At 40.9% G+C, this 17,868-nt stretch overlaps 2 protein-coding genes across 5 annotated transcripts in view; one reads left to right on the top strand and one right to left on the bottom strand.

Moving 5' to 3' along the window:
• The first annotated feature begins 2,872 nt into the window (after positions 1 to 2,872).
• Positions 2,873 to 17,868, top strand: part of HNRNPAB (heterogeneous nuclear ribonucleoprotein A/B) — a 31,568-nt gene continuing 16,572 nt past the window's right edge. For 3 of the 4 annotated variants that reach the window (XM_014947850.1, XM_014947851.1, XM_014947847.1), the window contains exons 1-6: positions 2,873 to 3,057; positions 3,149 to 3,307; positions 3,706 to 3,837; positions 5,568 to 5,676; positions 5,770 to 5,922; positions 6,001 to 6,085. In XM_014947850.1, the coding sequence (XP_014803336.1) occupies positions 2,893 to 3,057; positions 3,149 to 3,307; positions 3,706 to 3,837; positions 5,568 to 5,676; positions 5,770 to 5,922; positions 6,001 to 6,071 (789 nt within the window). In that variant the 5' untranslated portion in view covers positions 2,873 to 2,892 and the 3' untranslated portion in view covers positions 6,072 to 6,085. Of the gene's footprint in view, positions 3,058 to 3,148; positions 3,308 to 3,705; positions 3,838 to 5,567; positions 5,677 to 5,769; positions 5,923 to 6,000; positions 6,086 to 6,340; positions 9,204 to 17,868 lie in introns of those variants that run through there. The other variant, XM_014947849.1, reaches the window with a different exon arrangement.
• Positions 8,704 to 17,862, bottom strand: PHYKPL (5-phosphohydroxy-L-lysine phospho-lyase). Its single transcript, XM_014947857.1, has 13 exons — positions 17,811 to 17,862; positions 15,961 to 16,079; positions 14,953 to 15,112; positions 14,286 to 14,360; positions 13,351 to 13,438; positions 13,140 to 13,256; positions 12,833 to 12,915; positions 12,307 to 12,532; positions 11,879 to 12,033; positions 11,156 to 11,245; positions 10,811 to 10,941; positions 10,334 to 10,390; positions 8,704 to 8,888 (listed from the first exon to the last, which is right to left on the bottom strand). Exons 2-12 carry the CDS (start codon positions 16,013 to 16,015, stop codon positions 10,338 to 10,340), a joined length of 1,233 nt encoding a protein of 410 aa, XP_014803343.1. The 5' UTR covers positions 16,016 to 16,079; positions 17,811 to 17,862; the 3' UTR covers positions 8,704 to 8,888; positions 10,334 to 10,337.

Raw genomic sequence — 17,868 nt, 5'->3', positions numbered from 1 at the left:
CGCAGCGGCAGCGCGTCCTTTGTTCTGGAGCTGCCTTTTGTTGGCGCCATGTGGTGGCGGGGGGAGGGGCGGGCAGCGGGTTTGTTGCCGTCTCACGCTGTAAAATGGAAGGGGATTTACCTCCGCTGGCTTCGCCTCCCGCCTTTTTCCTCATCCTTTCCAAGGAAAGGAGCGGGTGGAAGGAGTTGTTTTTCTGGCCCGGGGTCGTGGGGGGGGCCCGGCTGGTTCAAACTTTGTGGGGATCGTGTGAGCCATCGCTGCCGGCGGCAGTGTAAATGCGAACACGTTCTGTGTAACGCAGTAGAAAGAAAAAAAATAAAATAATCCTAGCTTTAGAAGCTAGTCGGGGCAAGCTAAGTGTTTTTAGAGGGGGTAAAAGGAAAAACGGCGTGCTTGAGATGATGTGCGGTGTGTTTAAAGCAGCAAGAACGGTTTTGGTGTACTTCCTCGCAGCATTGTCCGAAAAACAGCTTATCTCTTCCGAGGGATTTCTGGAGGAGTCAGTGTAGTTTCGCTGTGTTTTGATAGTGGCATCCTTGTGTACAAGAGTCATTTCTTTCCTATCGTAGTTGGTCTGTTGATAAATACAAGTGCTTGACTTAAAAACGACCTGCCTGTTTCTCAAGCAGGTCTTTGTTATTCAAGCTACTCCGAGTATTTAATTGATACTCCCTTTGTTAGCCCTGGACCAGAGGGTCAGATCCCTGAGGTTGAACAGAGAGCTGAAAAGTGTACTGTAGTGTAATAAAATTTGGCGGAAGGAATAAAATTTAAACAAGTTTCCTATAAGGTATGGCCGGATGTACCTTTTGCAGACGCTAGAAGGATTAAGAACCAGGCCTTTTAGTTGTGTACAAATATTCTTTTTATTTTTTTTATTATTTTGCCTGAAAGGTCGGTGATACTCTTTCCCTTTCTTGCATAGGAGGTGACAAGTTTCAATCCTAAATTCGTGTGAAATGAAACTTCGAAGAAAAACAGTTATTTAGAGGGATTGACCTATGTGGAAAACTAAGTTCTGTGATAAAACAAGAACTGTCCAAAGCAAAGTTCAGGATGCTGACGTTAAGAGTATTCTGTTAAAAGCTGAAACATGCTTTGATTTAGCTGCACTAATACACTCAGGAGGAAAAGAAGAGACTACGTGTTAAGAGTGCAGTTGCCCAGCTTGTGTGGTCTCTGAAGGCAAAGCCAAATACGAGGAATTTGGCCTTAATTTCAAAGGCTCTCTGTTGTGTTACTGAGATATCTGTAGGTATCAACCATTCCAGTTACAAAACAAAGGACTATAAATTACAAAGCGTAGTATCTGCTGCTGTGGTAAGAGGTGAATTTAGCATGTGGCAATATCTGTGTGTGCACCACAGCCCCAACCTGATGGCATAGAGCAGCTAAAGCTGCATGCAGGTAAATTCCTTCAACCCCCAAACATTGAATTTCTTTATATCATTCTGTAAGTCAATGATGATGGGGGGATGCTGTGGAAAACCACTGTCAGGCTGTACAGATTGCAGCAGTCCTGTTTGGTCAGGCAAGCTGTTGAGAAGGAATCCATCAAGTTACCTTCCTTTCATCTGTTGTTGAAGGGCTTAGTACAACTTTGTGAGGCCTTTTCTGTAAGGCTCTACTGCAATGGCTGCAGGAAGCACACAGACTTTACTTTGATCCTTGTTAGTTAAGAATACACAGCTTGATCTGAAAAAATAAGGGTTTAGCCTACAAAAGATACGGTTTATCCAGTTTAAAGAAAAAAAAAAAAAACATAGCACCTACAGTTTCTTTTTCCTCATGTAGCCTTTTGAGGATAAATGGATGCTAGTTTTAGCAAATCAAAGTTACACATCAACACCAAAAGCCAATTGCATTTAAACATAGTCTAGTTTCTAAAGTGCTGCTGGCTTCTAGTGCCAAATGACAAATTTAACTGCTTTAGTCTATAGTTAGATAAAAAGGCTCGAATGCTTTTAAAAGCTTAGTTTGTTACCTTGGAAACTCTGAAAATAGAAAATACAGCCATGTTATTAATGTTTTAATTCGAAGAGAGGCATTTAAAATGTACCTTATTGACTGATCTCAGTTTTGCTTGTTAGCTTCACTTCTGGATTTTGCTTCAGGAGGATTTAGTTCTTTGAAATACTTCAGAGGGTATTTTGTGTGGGAAAATGGGCAGGAAATACTATATTGGCCTTTCATGAAAGAAGACTAAGTGGAGATAACTCCTGCAGTACTGATGAAGATAGAACTAGATTCAGTAACTAAACAGGAAGAAATGCACAACATAGTAGTTGAGGGAGGTCCAAAGTCCCATCTGTTGTATGTGACTGTTCTTGGAGGTTATAGATACCTGGTTTAAATTCTGTAGATCCTTTTTGAGACTAAAATTCTTACAGCTGTTTATCCAAATCCTAAAAGACCTCAAGTACTTTGCTTTTGATGCCTTATTCTGTCTTGAATGCTTTCAAAGCAGTAGGAATGATCCTATGTTCTTTCCAAAAACTGAGCTGGCAGTACTTTATAATCAATACTGCTTTATTGCAAATAACAGAATATTGTTAAAAGAACGTAAATTACTGGTAAGGAATATTTTAGATACTGTTAAAGGAACATATGTTACTGGCAGGGAGTATTTGAGGCCATTTTCTTGTAGCCTGTAATACTTCAGGGTGCATTGTGTAATTCCCTCAAAAAGAGGGGGGAGAAACCCACCCTTGTGCACTCCCATAGTATCACTAGCTTCTGACAAGATGCAAAAGTGTTTTATCTTTGAACAGCTGGTCCCATTTCTGACAATGCTGCTGAGATGTGTACCACTATGAGCATCTTGCTGCCTGTGTTTTTCTGTAGTACTTCCTGTATCTAAATAGCTCTTTATCTCTTTGGAATTTCAGGAAGATGTTTGTTGGCGGCCTCAGTTGGGATACAAGCAAAAAAGACTTGAAAGATTACTTCACCAAATTTGGTGAGGTAACCGACTGTACGATAAAGATGGACCCTAACACAGGAAGATCCAGAGGCTTTGGATTTATTCTCTTCAAAGAGCCTGGGAGTGTTGAAAAGGTGAATTTAAACTCCACATTTCAGATTCTTGACTTCTAGGGGAAACTTTTCAGCTTGACTTAATCCTGTCAACTATCAAACTATCTTTCAGGTTCTGGAACAGAAAGAACACAGGCTAGATGGACGACTAATTGACCCCAAGAAGGCCATGGCAATGAAAAAGGATCCAGTGAAGAAAATATTTGTTGGTGGACTAAATCCAGAAGCCACAGAAGAGAAAATCAGGGAATACTTCGGAGAGTTTGGAGAGGTGTGTAGTGTTATCTCAGTAAAGGCTAAAACAGTTGCTGGTTAGTTTAATAACTTGTAAGTTGCAAATTAAATTAACTTCAGATGTATCAAGCCTTCTGTAGCTGATCCAGAGGTTTCCCATCTTGAGAGCAAGGAAGGCACACATTGCACTAGCTGCTTCCATTGCTACTTAGATACCCTTGCCTTTAACTCAAACCATTTTATCTGATGTTAAAATTGTTTTTAGGAGTTGTAAAATAAAATCTCTGGTCTGAAAGCCAATGTTAGTATAGAAAGAATATTGCAACTTCGATGCCGCATAATATGCGTGAGGGGAAACTGTTTTACTCTCCCAAATGCTGTACATGTAAATGTTCTACTAAAACACAAGTCTAAAATGGTATTTCATGTTTTCAGATTGAAGCAATTGAACTTCCAATGGATCCAAAGACCAACAAAAGGAGGGGGTTTGTGTTCATCACCTTCAAGGAAGAGGATCCAGTGAAGAAGGTTCTGGAGAAGAAATTCCATAACGTCAGCGGAAGCAAGGTAGAAACTTTGACTTGTAAATTTTTGTCGAAGATTATTAAGTATAACCACTACACCTACAATCTGAAAACTATTTTGTAGACCTGTGATTTCAAGGTACCCAAATTACAATAAGGATAACTTGCAAGTTACCACAGGGTTATGGATTGTTTATTTTTTTTTTCATAAGTTCAGTTGCAGGGGCAACTGAGGTTCTATTCGTGGCTTTAATACTTGCTCTTTTCTAGGGGCTGTTGTATGCGAAATACCTAATTGCATTCATTAAATACATGTAGAAAAAGTGGCTTATTTATGTATCAGTCAAGCAATATAAGCCATTTCAACAGATAAATACCTATTTTCAGCATAGAGCACTTGGATAAATTCAAGACTTATAGCCACTAACTTCCTAAGCAGCTGGCTGAAGGTGGCTCTGTCTAACATGGGGGCAGCTTCTGGTGGCTTTTCTCAGAAGCACCCCCCTCTGCAGCCCTCCCTGCTGCTAAAACCTTGTCTTGTAAACCCAGTACAAGGATCCAGAGAGTAAATGTGTGCTTATGGCAACTGGTACCTGGTCAGCTGGTCCTGTGAACTACTGTGAAAGCAGTGTGAGGTGCTTTAACAGCTGACACTTCATCTATGTGAACAGCTAATAGAGACTCATGTGTTCAGCTAATGAGGACTGGAGGCAAATGATGTGTGCTGGCTGGAGGTGTCCCTTGTCCCTTGCTCCATGGCCAGTGTTGACCATATGCAAACTTCAAAGTCCTATTAGATCTGGTTATACTGTTTGGCACAGTGATTTAGATTGCACTTAATTTAGGACTGGTCTTGACAACACAGAATAAGCTTTGGCAAACCAATGTGCTGGTAGTTGTTGAGACACTGTAGTTAGTGATAAAGATTGGTTTTAAGAGAGATAAATGTTTATGTGCAAAGGGAGCTGAGAAATAGTATCTGTGTATCGTAACTATGGCTCGGTTTTGTGTCATAGCAATAATAAAAAGAGCAGGTTACCTTAAAGCTCCTGTGTGAAGAATTCCAGGCCAGGCTTGCTCAGGTGCTGCTGTCACAGGGAGTTGTTCCTTTCACAGCAGCTTTCATCTCAGACTGCCCAGGTTCAGGAACTAGGAAGCTGGCTGACAGCTTGGAACTGCTACTTGGGAACCTGTCTTGGAAATGTCAGTTCTGGTTGTTTTTAGCTGTTCTTAGTATTTAAGAAATAATGATTTCAAGTGTTGGTAAGTGTACTTCACAGTCCAACACAGATGCTCAGTGTATAGGGTGTACAAAGGCTACCAGGAAAACTTGTTCTGGTGTGTTTCTCAAAGCCTTGTTTGTTCAGTGCAGCTCAGATGAAGTGGTCCAACAGCCACAGCCTTGTCACAGAGGTTGTGCCGGGACAGAGGGCAGCCTTGTGGGCTCCTACAGGAGCGGTGGCCACGCTGAGGTGCCCTCAGCATCTCTTCTATGGGGGGAGTTGATAGCAGAGAATAGGCACTATTAAAATACTCTGAAAGCAGAGAGTAAGAAAGCCTGCTTTCAGTGGCCAGCAGTGACTTACCTTTGCCCAGGTGGCACCATAAATCAGATGTTTCTGGACACACATTAATTCTGGTCAATGATGGAGCACAGCACGTATTACCTCCTTTGCCTCCAGAGTAACCTCTGGCTTTCCTAGGTGGTTAGGGTGGGTGCTGCTGCTATAAAACACTATCTATACACACTCTTCCTTGTTCTTTTATTTCCAGTGCGAGATTAAGGTAGCACAGCCAAAAGAAGTATACCAGCAGCAACAGTTCAGTAGTGGTGGAGGAAGAGGTAGCTATGGAGGAAGAGGCAGAGGTGGAAGAGGCGGCGGTAAGTACTACATGCACTACTTTAGTATGGACACATTCTAAGTAAGTTGTGTGTACTAAAATGGGATTTTGTGGATGGTTTTCCCTTCTATAGCTCAAAGTCAAAATTGGAATCAAGGTTATGGCAATTACTGGAACCAGGGTTATGGGAATCAAGGATACGGCTATCAGCAAGGTTATGGTGGCTATGGAGGCTATGATTATTCAGGATATGGGTATTATGGATATGGACCAGGCTATGATTACAGTAAGTAAAGAGAACTGTATTGGGTATAAGCAAACGTAACTAATTAGCAGTTTAATGCATTTGTTTTCTTGTTCATAGGTCAAGGCAGTGCAAATTATGGGAAGACACCAAGACGTGGTGGTCATCAGAATAACTACAAGCCATATTGATCAAACTTATTCAGGTATGCAGTGGCATGGTCTCTTTTGGAAAATGACTGCATAGGTTTTGTATACAATGCTGTAGATGGATATTTCAGTTCTGTACCAAATTTAACTTTACAATAAATTTCTATGGCCTGTTAAATGTGCATCTTACTTGGAAGAGCTCCCTGGAAATGTTTTACATGTTTAATACTTACAGATAACTAGTTGTCTAGACAGTGTGGTGTGTAAATTTCAGCCTTGCTGAAGATATTAATTAATGATTTTATTAATAGGTTAAACTGAAACTGATTTTGAGGGTCTGCTTAAAGCTGCAGCTCTGCATCTAGGGACTGCCTCTTGGAGTTAACTATGGACTCTGCATTACTCCAGTTGTACAGAATGAGATGCATCTTAGGGAACCAGTGTCACTTTCCACCTTTTTATTTTGTATTGTTTTTGTGTCATACATTTCCTGTAACGGAAGTGTTAATTTTACTGTACTTTTTGGTACCTTTTTGGAATCTAATGTATTGTAAGGTATTTTACATGTGTTCTGATTCACCATGACATGGATATTGAAGCTATCCTAGCTTTTGAAATAAAAAAGGCGTAATCTAGTGTCTTGTGCCATTCTTCAGCTTATGTATTAGTAAAACGCCAGTATACTGTTCCCAGAACTTAGTTCATGGCAGTACCTTGATAGATGAAGAGTTGTGCTTAAATGTTTTTGATCTTAAACCTAGAAGGCTGTATTGGTAGTTGTGCTCACTTGCAGTTCAGCGGCAGCTGAGAACTGCAGTCGCTTCTGCCTGGAGGTTATGAAGGAGAACTCGGGCAGAAAGCCCCGGCCGGTGTGGAGGCTGTGCTGGTGGCTCGTGTTGTAGACAAGCACAGAGGCTCAGCATAATAATGATGTTGGTGTCTGCATTTTAGGGCTCTGCTAGGAGAGGCCAGAGGCAGAGGTTTCAGGTAGGGCTTGGGAGTCTAGACAGCATGGCAGGAGGAAGCCAAGAGAAGCTGGCTGCACTGCCTGCATGTTTCACTGTTTTTGAATCTGAGACTTTTCTAAGAGTTCTTGGAAGACAGGTTAGACAGACATTAAATTACTAACACAAAGTCTGAATTCTTGCAGCCTTTTTGTGTATTAAAAGAAAAAGGCTAAAGAAATTCCACTAATGTTGTGGGAGAAAAAACAAAAAAGCTGCCTCTAAAGAGTCAGCTCTTTCTCTAGAGATGACCAGCTAGAAATATGCTCTCCTTTTTTGACTGGTTTACTACTATTTTAAGGCAATACCTGCCATGTGATTTGCCTGTCTTGCTGCAGAATAGTCCCATTTTCAGATTTATAAGTACCAAATGCTGCTGCACAAAAGTAAACTTCTAATCTTTGTTGCAATAACAATTTTTGATTTTCACTTTCCCTCTTAAGCTAAACCCTGACATTTTTTTTTCTTCCAATAAATTCTATTTGTATGGGAACCAGAAGTGGAATCAAACGAAGTAGCTAAGGCAAGATGTAAACAGATGTTAGTAGTGACCTTTTCAGTTTTTTTAACAAGGGGTGCAGCTATCCCTGCAGGGACAATAATATGCTGCTCCCTGCTGGCTGCTGTTGGAAAGAAAAACTTGCTGTAAAGTTTAAAGCCTGGAAGGCTTTTTTTGGGTTAAGTGGAAATCCTAAGTATAAAAAGATGAATCAGATTTTAACTCTGATCTGTTTTGAATCTCCAGTCTTTACAGCTGGAATATGCAACCTGATGCCCAACTTACTTGGGAATAAAAAAAAATACTGCAGACCACTGAAACGAGTACAGTATTTAAAAGTATTACTGTCTCAAGATTTAAAACTGAAATGCTTTATTGCATACTATTACTTGTTTTCTTATGAAATAAGGGGTAGCAGAATATTTTTCTAACAGTTTGCCTTCCAACAGGGAATTTGCAGAGTATCAGGACTGTACTGCTGCAGTGCTTGTGGCTGGTGTGGTGTTTGTTAGCTGGCTGTTATGGTGGTGTTGTTTGGAAGTAGGTTTGCTTCCTTGACAAGTGATGTGGCCTTAAGCAGAAATTGAGGATACTGGTACTTAAATGCAGAGCTGGCTTTCCCTTTCTCCTTTGCATGAAGAGTCTGTGATACAAAGAGCTTTTAATTGCCTGGTGAAAGCAAGGGCTTGTACAGGAGGCTGTTGCTTATGGCTGTAATGTACTCTCAATTTGCTAATCCTACTTGGATATTTCTTGAGGACAGAGTATTTTGTAAGAACTGGTTTGGGAGCTGTGGCCCTCAGCTGTCTGTTCCTCATGCCTTTGTTACGAATTTTGGAGTGAAGTTTTTGACTTTATCTGGTTGCTGAGACCATTTGTTGACCGTAGGGCTACTTAAGGACCTTGTTAAGAAGCTGGCTTACTGAAACTGGTCAGAGGAGCCTGGGAAGGACTGGGTGTACTGGCAGCTAGAATGGCATTTGCATAGGTAGCAGCAGATACTAAAAACAAAAAACCAAAACCCCGTTGGCTCATCTAAAGTTTTAAAATGTCATAACCTGAAAAAGCACGAATTTAGAAAATGTAGTTTATGGTAGCTACTAGAAATCAATTCCTTTATAATCGAGTTTAGATAAGCTGTTTTCAATAAAAGCCAATTCCACACTTCTGCCAGAGTTGAAACATGCTCTTGTAACATTTATTTCTCCTAAAGTTTTTACTAATAACAAGATAATTGAAAATAACAAAATCTAAGGTAATTTATCTGGTCTAAGACATGCTAGGATGAAGATTAAATGTGCATTATTATAGTAGAATAATGTTTCTTAGTAGTAGATCTTGAACATTGTTTGAAACCTATGGAAAGAAAATAATGTTATGTTTTTTTGTAAAAGCATCATTAAAAGGAATTAATTCATTGCCTCATTTTCGCTTACATTATATGTAAGTGTCCTACTAATACTGTACTTAAGAGGCTTTTTGCATTCTTGGTTTCCTGTAGAAAATAAAGGCATTTTTCTTGCTTAGTTTAGATTGTGGACAAGCACATTGAGTCAGTAGGCCTCTAAGTTCAACTGGCACTGTTGAGTAGTTTTTCTGTTCTCAAGAATAAGTAGTACAAACAGCTGTATGTCTTTCCATTAACTTGCTAAATAAAATATTAACACATTTTTCTCGTGCCTGCTATACTAATATTGCACTGAACTAAAAGCATGTTTCTCCTTAGCTGAGGGCCATAGAGCTGTGTGTGAACCTAGGATGGTGGTTGAGGCTGCCAATGATTACATTAATTGCAATGATTACATTAGGTACATTCCTATCCAGGTACTTAGAGTGTTTCTGGGCACTTGGTTAAAAACCACTTGGTTGTCTTTTAGTTAGAGTAGGCTGAAGAAGTACTGACTGTAAACCAGAGGGTGTTGTTATCAAGGTGTTAACTAACTGTAAGTGTACACTGTGCTCATGAACATCTGGTAAAATGAGCATCTGGCAGCTAGGTGTTCTGGATGTTCTTGGTAAGCAAGCTATAGAGGCATTTTGGTAGACAGCAAGGTTCACAAGGCCTGGAAGATTTAACAGACTTAGTCTTAATAACGCCTACACACTTCTGAGTATGGGGGTAAATTGATGCTTAAGCTTGAGGGTAACAGCCATGAACCTGAAATGATCCTATGAAGTAGTCAAAAATGCTCAAGAGAACATTTGATTTTAAAATAGTATTGCCTTCTGTTAAGTAAAACAGGAGCTATAATAGTAAAACTACTGGTTATAGCTTTTCATAAAGCTGTTAGCATAAGTGGAGGTTCCCAAGTTGTGACAAGCAGAATGTGCAGTGCTCCTGCCCTTAAGGGCAGTTCTGGGGAGAGTTGCTAAGAGAGCTGTGTAGCTGCAATGACTTCTGTGTGGAGACTTAAGGCACTGAGCCACTAACATAAAAACTATGTTTTTGTCTTGTTGCTCCTGTCATCTGCATGCCAAGGGTTAAACCCTTCCTCTTAGAGCTTCCCAGAGGAGCAGAGTCTGCTCTACTGGTAGGCATTTCTGGGACATGCTGGACTTAGCTTGCAAACAAATGAATATGTGGAGTGATAGTGGAAGTGTCAGACTCTGATAGGAGGTAGCTGGGAATGCCAGATGTACACAAGTCTGGTCTGTGCTTCAGTCTAGCCAGAAATTCCTACTTTCAAGTAAAATCATCTCTGAGGAGACTTGGTTCTGCTCTATTGCTGGTGACAGTGCTTGTGAAGTTACGTTTAAGAACCCTGGCTTTAAATAGTAAAGGGTGAAATATAAATAAATACCTGCTCAGGTAGAAGAAGTGGATGTTTTCTCTTGGCTCAGACATTCTTTTTCCATATCTGGAGAGAGAAAAAGTAACAATTTTGCAAACTCATGACTTTGAGACAAGTTTTTGGACTAACTCGGTTAATACTGAGTGTGCAGAAGTTGTATAAAAAGCTAAAGTGGCAAATGCACACAGATTATGGCTGTCAAGAATGAAATTTGGACAGCTTTACCAGTCCCCCTTGCTCAGATAAGTAAACACTTCAACCTCTGTTAAAGTGAAACTGTTTTAAAAGGCATATGCATCTGTGGAGTAAATAGTTTTGTAGAGAACTCAAGAACAGAATAATTTAGGAGGGGAGGCTAAACTTGCAGTGACTAGGAGCAATTTTCCTGTGTGCTCAGCATCTACTGTCTTGGCTCCATCAGGCTCAGGGGTGACCTTAAGGCAGTCCAACAGCCACCCCCTATAAGCCTACTTTTATCTGTGTTACCTGTTAGGAGTTTGTCAATTGTGTCCACAACAAATTTTGCATCCTCCTTGTTGAAGCACATTGGGGGCTTGAATTTCAGGACATTTCTTCCTGGCCCATCTGTGCTCAGCAGAATATATTCTTCCTTAAGCCTGTAAAGAGCAATAACAAAGACTTCAGTTTACCTTTGCGTGTAGTTCAGAAAAACCCCCAGCATCAGCACAGAGGCTGCCCAGACAATGCCTTTCTGCCCTGACTGGTTTCTTTTTTTGCCAGTTGGCTATATTTTAACAACTATTGAGTGGCAGGGTTACTTTGTAATTGTGTGCTTGCCTCACACATGGAGAACCTACGCCATTAATGGACCTTGTTATTAGATGTTCTGCTTCTGCTGTGGCCGGGGTCCTTTCTGCTTGATCCTTGATTAAGTCCACTCCAATGAATAAGCCAGAACCCCTTTAAAAGAAATAAAACCAATCAGTCTGTGTCTGAAGGTTATTAGATGTTCTGCTTCTGCTGTGGCCGGGGTCCTTTCTGCTTGATCCTTGATTAAGTCCACTCCAATGAATAAGCCAGAACCCCTTTAAAAGAAATAAAACCAGTCAGTCTGTGTCTGAAGAAGGAACTGCAAGTGAACTAAGTATCTGAAAGAGGTTTTTTTGTGAGACCAGCTCTTCACTGTATAAGAATTGCTGATATTTGTTAGGTAGTAATAGAAAAAGTATTGCTGTTGTGAAGAAATGTGGTAGAAGAGTCCAGACTTTAATCTACAGCACAGGACATGATGTTAAACATACTTTCCATCCAGTTACTTCAAGTGCACAAAGAAGAGAATTAATTAAGAGTTCAAACAGAAAAGAATTTTAGCAACTAATAAATCAGTAAAGCAGTACTGGCCTAGGATGGCAAAGTATATCAGACTTTTGATAAGCTCAAGTTTGTTATAAGCCAGTGTACAGCAGGCTGTTGATTTTTGCTGAAAACACAGATTTGAGGAACTTAAAACCACATCAGTTGGACTGACTTGTTCATGACTGACTGAACCAAACAGAACGCAGCTGACATTGTAAATAAATAAGGCACTGATACCTGACATCCCCAATGATGGGGTGCTTGATTTTCTGCTCCTTGAGTAGCTTCATCAAGAAATTTCCTACTTCTGTGGCGTGAGCCTGAAGGTGTTCCTTCTCAATCACATCTAACACAGCCAATCCAATTGCACACGAAACAGGGTTTCCTCCAAACTGAGTTCAGGAAAGGAGCATGCATAGCCATGGAAAGGGAAGAAAGAGGCACTCTTGTCAATGAACACGTAGCCTTAATGACATAATGAGCATACTGCCATTTCTTTTGGGTGGAGCCAGTAAAAAGAAAGTCACATACTAGAAAAACACAAATAATATAAACAGTAACTGTATGGGTGATAAAAGATTAATAAAAACCAGTGCATGATTATCTAGTTTTAATAACACTTAAAGTCCTGTAGAGAAGGAGAACTTGGGCAGCTTTTTACTTACTGTGTTAAAATATTCCACTCCTGTGGCTGCAAATGCTTCTGCAATTTCTTTTGTGGTTGCTACACAGGCAAGAGGGTGCCCATTTCCTATTGGTTTCCCCATAGTGACAATGTCAGGTACAAAATCTCCTCCCTGCAGCTGGAATGCCCAAAAGTGCTTGCCAACCCTGCCAAAGCCAACTTGAATTTCATCAGCAATAAATACACCTCCTGCCTTGCGCACATGCCTGTAACATAACAGATTTTATTGTCTCTTAGGAGGAAAGAGAACATAATGTTTACTGTTTAAGAACATGCAGAAAGCATTACTTAGCAAAATTCCAGGAAACAAACTCATATAGGCCTATATTCCATATCACATGTTTAAAAATAGGTCTTTGCCATACAAAGTTTACATTCTAACATGAAGGCACAAGCCATTTCCTGCCTATCAAGCTATATGCTACAGCAAGCAGAGACATTCTTTATCGTCTGTATTTAGTAAATATGTTAAATGCAAAAAGTTAAGATAATGAAAGACCACTTACTCTGCAACCTTCTGGAAATAGCCTGCTGGGGGAATGATTTGACCACCCACACTTGGCAGAGATTCAGCAAAAAATGCAGCAATCTGAAACACGTGTAGCATGTAATGTTTTGAACCCAATACAGAAAGTTGTGGAAACCATGTTAACAATTAACAAGCTCTATGTCATTAGATGGTTCTTGCGTGATGATGTGATCTTTGCTTTTTGGCAAGTCCACTGCACTTAGCTCAGTCATGCTGAGTGGCATTGCTAGTCAGCCATGCTCATTGCTCAGGCAAGACAAATGGGTAAGGAAATCACTTTTTACCTTTCTGCCTCTCTGATGTGCTTGCTCAATAATATTTTTCACTTCATTAGCGTAGGCTGTTACTGGATCTTCATGGTCTTCTCTGTAAAGTCCTCTGTACGTGTCTGGAACAGGAGCCTATGCAAGGGAACAGTATCCTATATTCAGTATATCATAAATAAGGCTTCATTAAATTTACAAGTAGTTGGTAGTGTCAGGATGAAGTACATACCACGTGGACCCATTCCTTTTGTCCTTCTAGATTTCTGAATTTATATGGGCTTATGTCAATCAAGGATGTCAGATGTCCATGGTAAGCACTTAAAAAACAATTAGCAGAACTAAACAGTGATTTCCTCAGTATGAAAGAGTTCTTTAATTACCAATAGCTAAAGAGTAGCTAGGCTCTGTCACCTGGTGGGAACACAGTCACTTAAGCTGAGAACAGCTCTGTGGTTTCTATCAGTCAGTTTAGTAGTATTTGGAGGGGTTTTTTTTTCTTTGCTCATCTTGACTCTCAGGGATGCAGAGGGACAGTGCTCCTTGTCACTGGTTTACCTGGGACTGGAATCAGAGCAGTGTAAGTCCTGAGCAGCATTACAAGATTGCAGAGCAACTGGAAGGGACATGTCTGGCCTGCTTTGGAATAACCTCTAACAGTGGAGCTTACAGTCTCTCTGGGCATCCTGTTCTAATTTTTGACTACCTTTCATGGTAAAAGTTTCTCCCTGTGTCTCATCAGAATTCCTAAGATTCCAGCTTATGTCTGTTGTCTTTTCCTGTTGTCACACGTCTTCGGGCCTGGCTCCATCTTTTCTGCTCCTTCCCCTTAGTTGTAGTTTGCAGTAAGATCTCCCTCTAGCTGTCTGTTATAGTATCAAATTTAAATCCAATTTTCTTTAACTCTGTATCCTGTGGTTCCCATCCCATTATGGCAGACCACTGCTGACCTCCTTCCAGTATGGCAACCTCTGTTGTATACTGGAGAGCCCAGTCTGGACACAGTTCTCTGGGCTGCTCTCACAAATACTGAACAGAGAGAAAAATTACTTCCCTTCACTTCCTGGTGACAGCCTTTCTATTACACTGGGTTTTCAGAAATGCTCCAAGCACAGACCAAAACTGAGCCTTGCTTCCCCCAGTAGATAAAATTATCGATATACTTACTGGTCTAAAACTATGACATCTTCATGTTTTGTGTACTGCCGTGCCAGTCTTAGGGCAAGATCGTTAGCTTCAGATCTACAGCAGAAAAGTTTGATAAGTGTGTCATTGGGGATGTCTCAGCTTTGAAATTCCCTTGCAATGCAATTTGTATTCAGAGAGAACAGACACAACTCAATGCACAGTGCCAACGGATCCCTCTTGAAATCTGGAGTAGAGAAGCTACTTTTGAAGCAGTTCCTTTTTTTCTTTTTTATACACCCTCCTCCAAGCAGAAATACACATTTTTTACATGTATTTTGAGAATAGAAGTAATTCCAAGTTCAGAAGACAAGTAATAAAATCTAATACAGTAATATTTACTGTATTATATATTATTATATATTTCATAATCTGAGGCCTTATAAACAGAATTTAACCCTTTTTAAAATAAAGTGCTAGTGTAGCTTCCCAATAGAGTTTGCTAAATGTGAACTATAGAGTCATTTAAGTCCTAAAACAGACCACAATTTCTTCAAAAATAAAGCCCTCAAACCATATTTTTTGTCAATGTATAGTCATCCACAGCAGATCACGCGATGGCTGCTGATAAGAAAGTATTGTACTTGTCTGCATGTAACTGGTGCAGTATCAATTAAATGCAGCATCAATTAAAATACACCCAACTTACCCAGAATTCAAAAAATAGAAGATGCATAACTTCTCGGGTAGTGTTTTTGAAAGCCTCTCTGCATAATCGACCAGGTTGTCGTGAAGATAACGAGAATTTGTATTTAACAGCTGATTTTGTTCATGGGCAGCTTTCACTATATCAGGGTGACAGTGTCCAACTGCAAGAGAGTGGGGAGAGTGGTTTGAGAGTTCTTCCCGTATTCCACGTGGACACTCACATACTTCTAACACTTATATTTCTCTAATAGTACAGAGCTGTTGTCGCTGATGATTGTATTTCATCAGAGGGGCATTAATGATACCGTCAGCAGAAGAGAATGTCGATACACCTCCTAGGCTTTCTCTAAAAACTCTCTTTTCCCCCCCTCAAAAAGGGGGAAGCTGCCAGCAACTGTACTTTATTGTAGTTAATACTGGAAATTGATAGTGTCTAATTTGGTATTTGGAGTTAGACATTTAAATAATTCAGGGATTTGGGAATGCCCAAGGAAGCTTTACCATCAAAGAATTATTACGCCTGCCGAGGGTGTGAGTGACAGCAGTGACTGGTTAAGAGAGATCTCAAATACTCTTAAGAAAAGAGCAGCTACTGCAAAATACACAAATAAGGCATCTCTCAGCAGTGGTCCTGCCACTGTGCCCTTACTATTAAGTTTTACAAACAGAACAAAATATCAAGCTGTTTGTTGGTTTTAGAGTTAGGTCCTTTACTTGAGCTTTCATGGAAAAAAAGACTCTCTTGGAAAAAAAGACTCTCTTAAGTTTTAGACAAGTCTGTTTCTAGGAAGACAGAACAGGAAACGTGCCTGGAGAGCCCGTTTGTGCACACAGAAATTCAAATGTGATCTGTAATTTCCCAAACTACGGGCTCCAGAGAGGCTTCCTCCACTTTGCCAATTAGACAACCCCTCCTCCCAACACAATGCAAAAGCGGCAGAAAGTACTGATTGTTCCTTGTTCTGCTTAAAAACCACCACAGTATCAAATGACATAACTTTTAACTTACCATGAGCGACGTTATTTATGCAGTCAAGGTATTGTCTTCCCTCCTCATCGTACATGTACTGGCCTTTGGCCTTCACGATCTTCACTGGGTCGTGAGAGAAAAACAGCTTGCAAGAAGAGCTGTGGCAAGGACCAGAAAGCAAAATAAATCTTAGTGAATCTTAAAAGTCACAAGAGTTTATTCTGCTGGGAATATTTTCAGTTAATCAAGAGGCAGATGTATCCCCAGTTTGCTGGCACTTGCTGACATCCTCCTTCGGGCCCCTAAAGCAAAGCCTGGGGGGGGGAAGAGAACAGCCCTTCTTCTCTGATGCGATAGTTAAGGTTTGTTAGACTTAAAGGAAAAAAAAAAATTAAATCATTCTCTAGGAATTAACTACAGCACAGAGAAAGGATCTACCTCTGTAGTTTCATCCAATATTTACAGTTCCTTACTGTCCGCTCTCTCTGCCCTTTCTGGTCTCGAAACCCTCTTTGGTGTCTTTCTCTTACCATGTGATTGCTTTTATTACATTCTTGCTCTTCTTGCTGAGATGTGGATTTTCCAGGCAGCACGGTGTGGGTGACTGTTATGTCTGTATGGCTTTTCCCGAACCTTAGCTGAAACCTTGAGGGATTTTATGAGGCTGGATCTACTTAAGTGCGTTTGGTTTATTTCACTTTTTTTAAAGTAAATTGCCAGATGAGTAAAATTAAAGCACATGTCTGCCTAAGTAGGAGTTGCAGAGATTCGACTCCGAAGGGTAATGCCAAACTGTCACGCTTCATTTAGTAAAAGATTGCTTAAACAAAAATAAAACAATTTGACCGTAAACACGAAGTTATTATCAAATGAACAACAAAAGGCAATGAGAAAAATTGGGAAGTGCTTCACTGTCCCTGCCTGACAGGAATCCTGTAGTGCCCTGTGAGCTGGCAGTGCCACGCTGGAACAGCCAGCTTTTTGGAAACTTACCCTGAGCATTCAACAGTGCTCACAGACCTGGGGCACTGTCCCTGGGGACTTGTAAAAAGAGTAAATACACCAAAATACACCCAATTTCAGCTTTATGTGTTGGCACAATTCTAATTCCAGCTTTTACTTTCAGCCCAATTTCTAGGTTCATAAACTATTTACAGATTAAAGTAGCCTTGATTTTTGAATATATCGGGTTCAACGTGGAAACATTCCAAAATACCTTGAGTTCCGCTGCCGTTCCTGGTGGCCCCCTACAGAATTCAAACTATTTACAGATTAAAGTAGCCTTGATTTTTTAATATATCAGGTTCAACATGAAAACATTCCAAAATATCTTGAGTTCTGCTGCCGTTCCTGGTGGCCACCTACAGAATTCAGGGGGTTTTAGGTCAATTGAAGCCACACAAATAATTGGAAGTTCGGATCCGAGTCTCGTATTGATTCTCCCAGACTGGGCAGACATATGTTGTTAATTCTATCGCATTTTTGGTGTCATAAAAACTTTTCTGAGCGCCAATAACCCGTGGGTCCTGCCCGGCCCAGCACCGCTCCGGGTTTAAAGTTTAAACAGAGGTGATAGATCTCGGGCAGGTTTTATACTTCAGTTTCGTAACCCCCTCCTCGGAAAACCCTAATTACTGTTAATTACACCAGTAAAACGAGTCTTTGCACGCGAACGGCGCCGCTTTCCCCGCCATATTGCTAGTTTAAACCTAAAATCCTGTCTAAGGCGGGTGAGGGGGGGGGGCCATGAGCGCGGCGGGGCCAGCACTCGCCGCTGCCGCCGTGCGGTGGCCCGATGGGGCCGGGCAGCCCCGTTCGTAGCGCTCCCTCTCCCCGGTCCTCGGCGGTTGTCCCCCCTTTCCCTCCCCTCCCGTCCCGGTGTCCCTTACCCGATGCGCTGCCGCCGCAGGGCCAGGGTCTCCCCCCGGGAGCGCTCGGCCGCCCTCA

Source organism: Calidris pugnax, unplaced genomic scaffold (genome assembly GCF_001431845.1).
Source record: "Calidris pugnax isolate Ruff unplaced genomic scaffold, ASM143184v1 scaffold27, whole genome shotgun sequence".
Classification (NCBI taxonomy): Eukaryota; Metazoa; Chordata; class Aves; order Charadriiformes; family Scolopacidae; genus Calidris; species Calidris pugnax.
Note: the sequence above shows the minus strand (reverse complement) of the source record. Positions and strands in the feature narration are given on the sequence as shown.

Excerpts from the sequence above, each read along its gene's own strand:
- PHYKPL (XM_014947857.1), bottom strand. The coding sequence starts at position 16,015 with ATGTACGATGAGGAGGGAAGACAATACCTTGACTGCATAAATAACGTC. Across the intron at positions 15,113-15,960 it reads CATAAATAACGTCGCTCATG|TTGGACACTGTCACCCTGAT; the intron begins GTAAGTTAAAAG and ends ACTCTCTTGCAG. Across the intron at positions 12,916-13,139 it reads CACATCAGAGAGGCAGAAAG|ATTGCTGCATTTTTTGCTGA; the intron begins GTAAAAAGTGAT and ends CACGTGTTTCAG.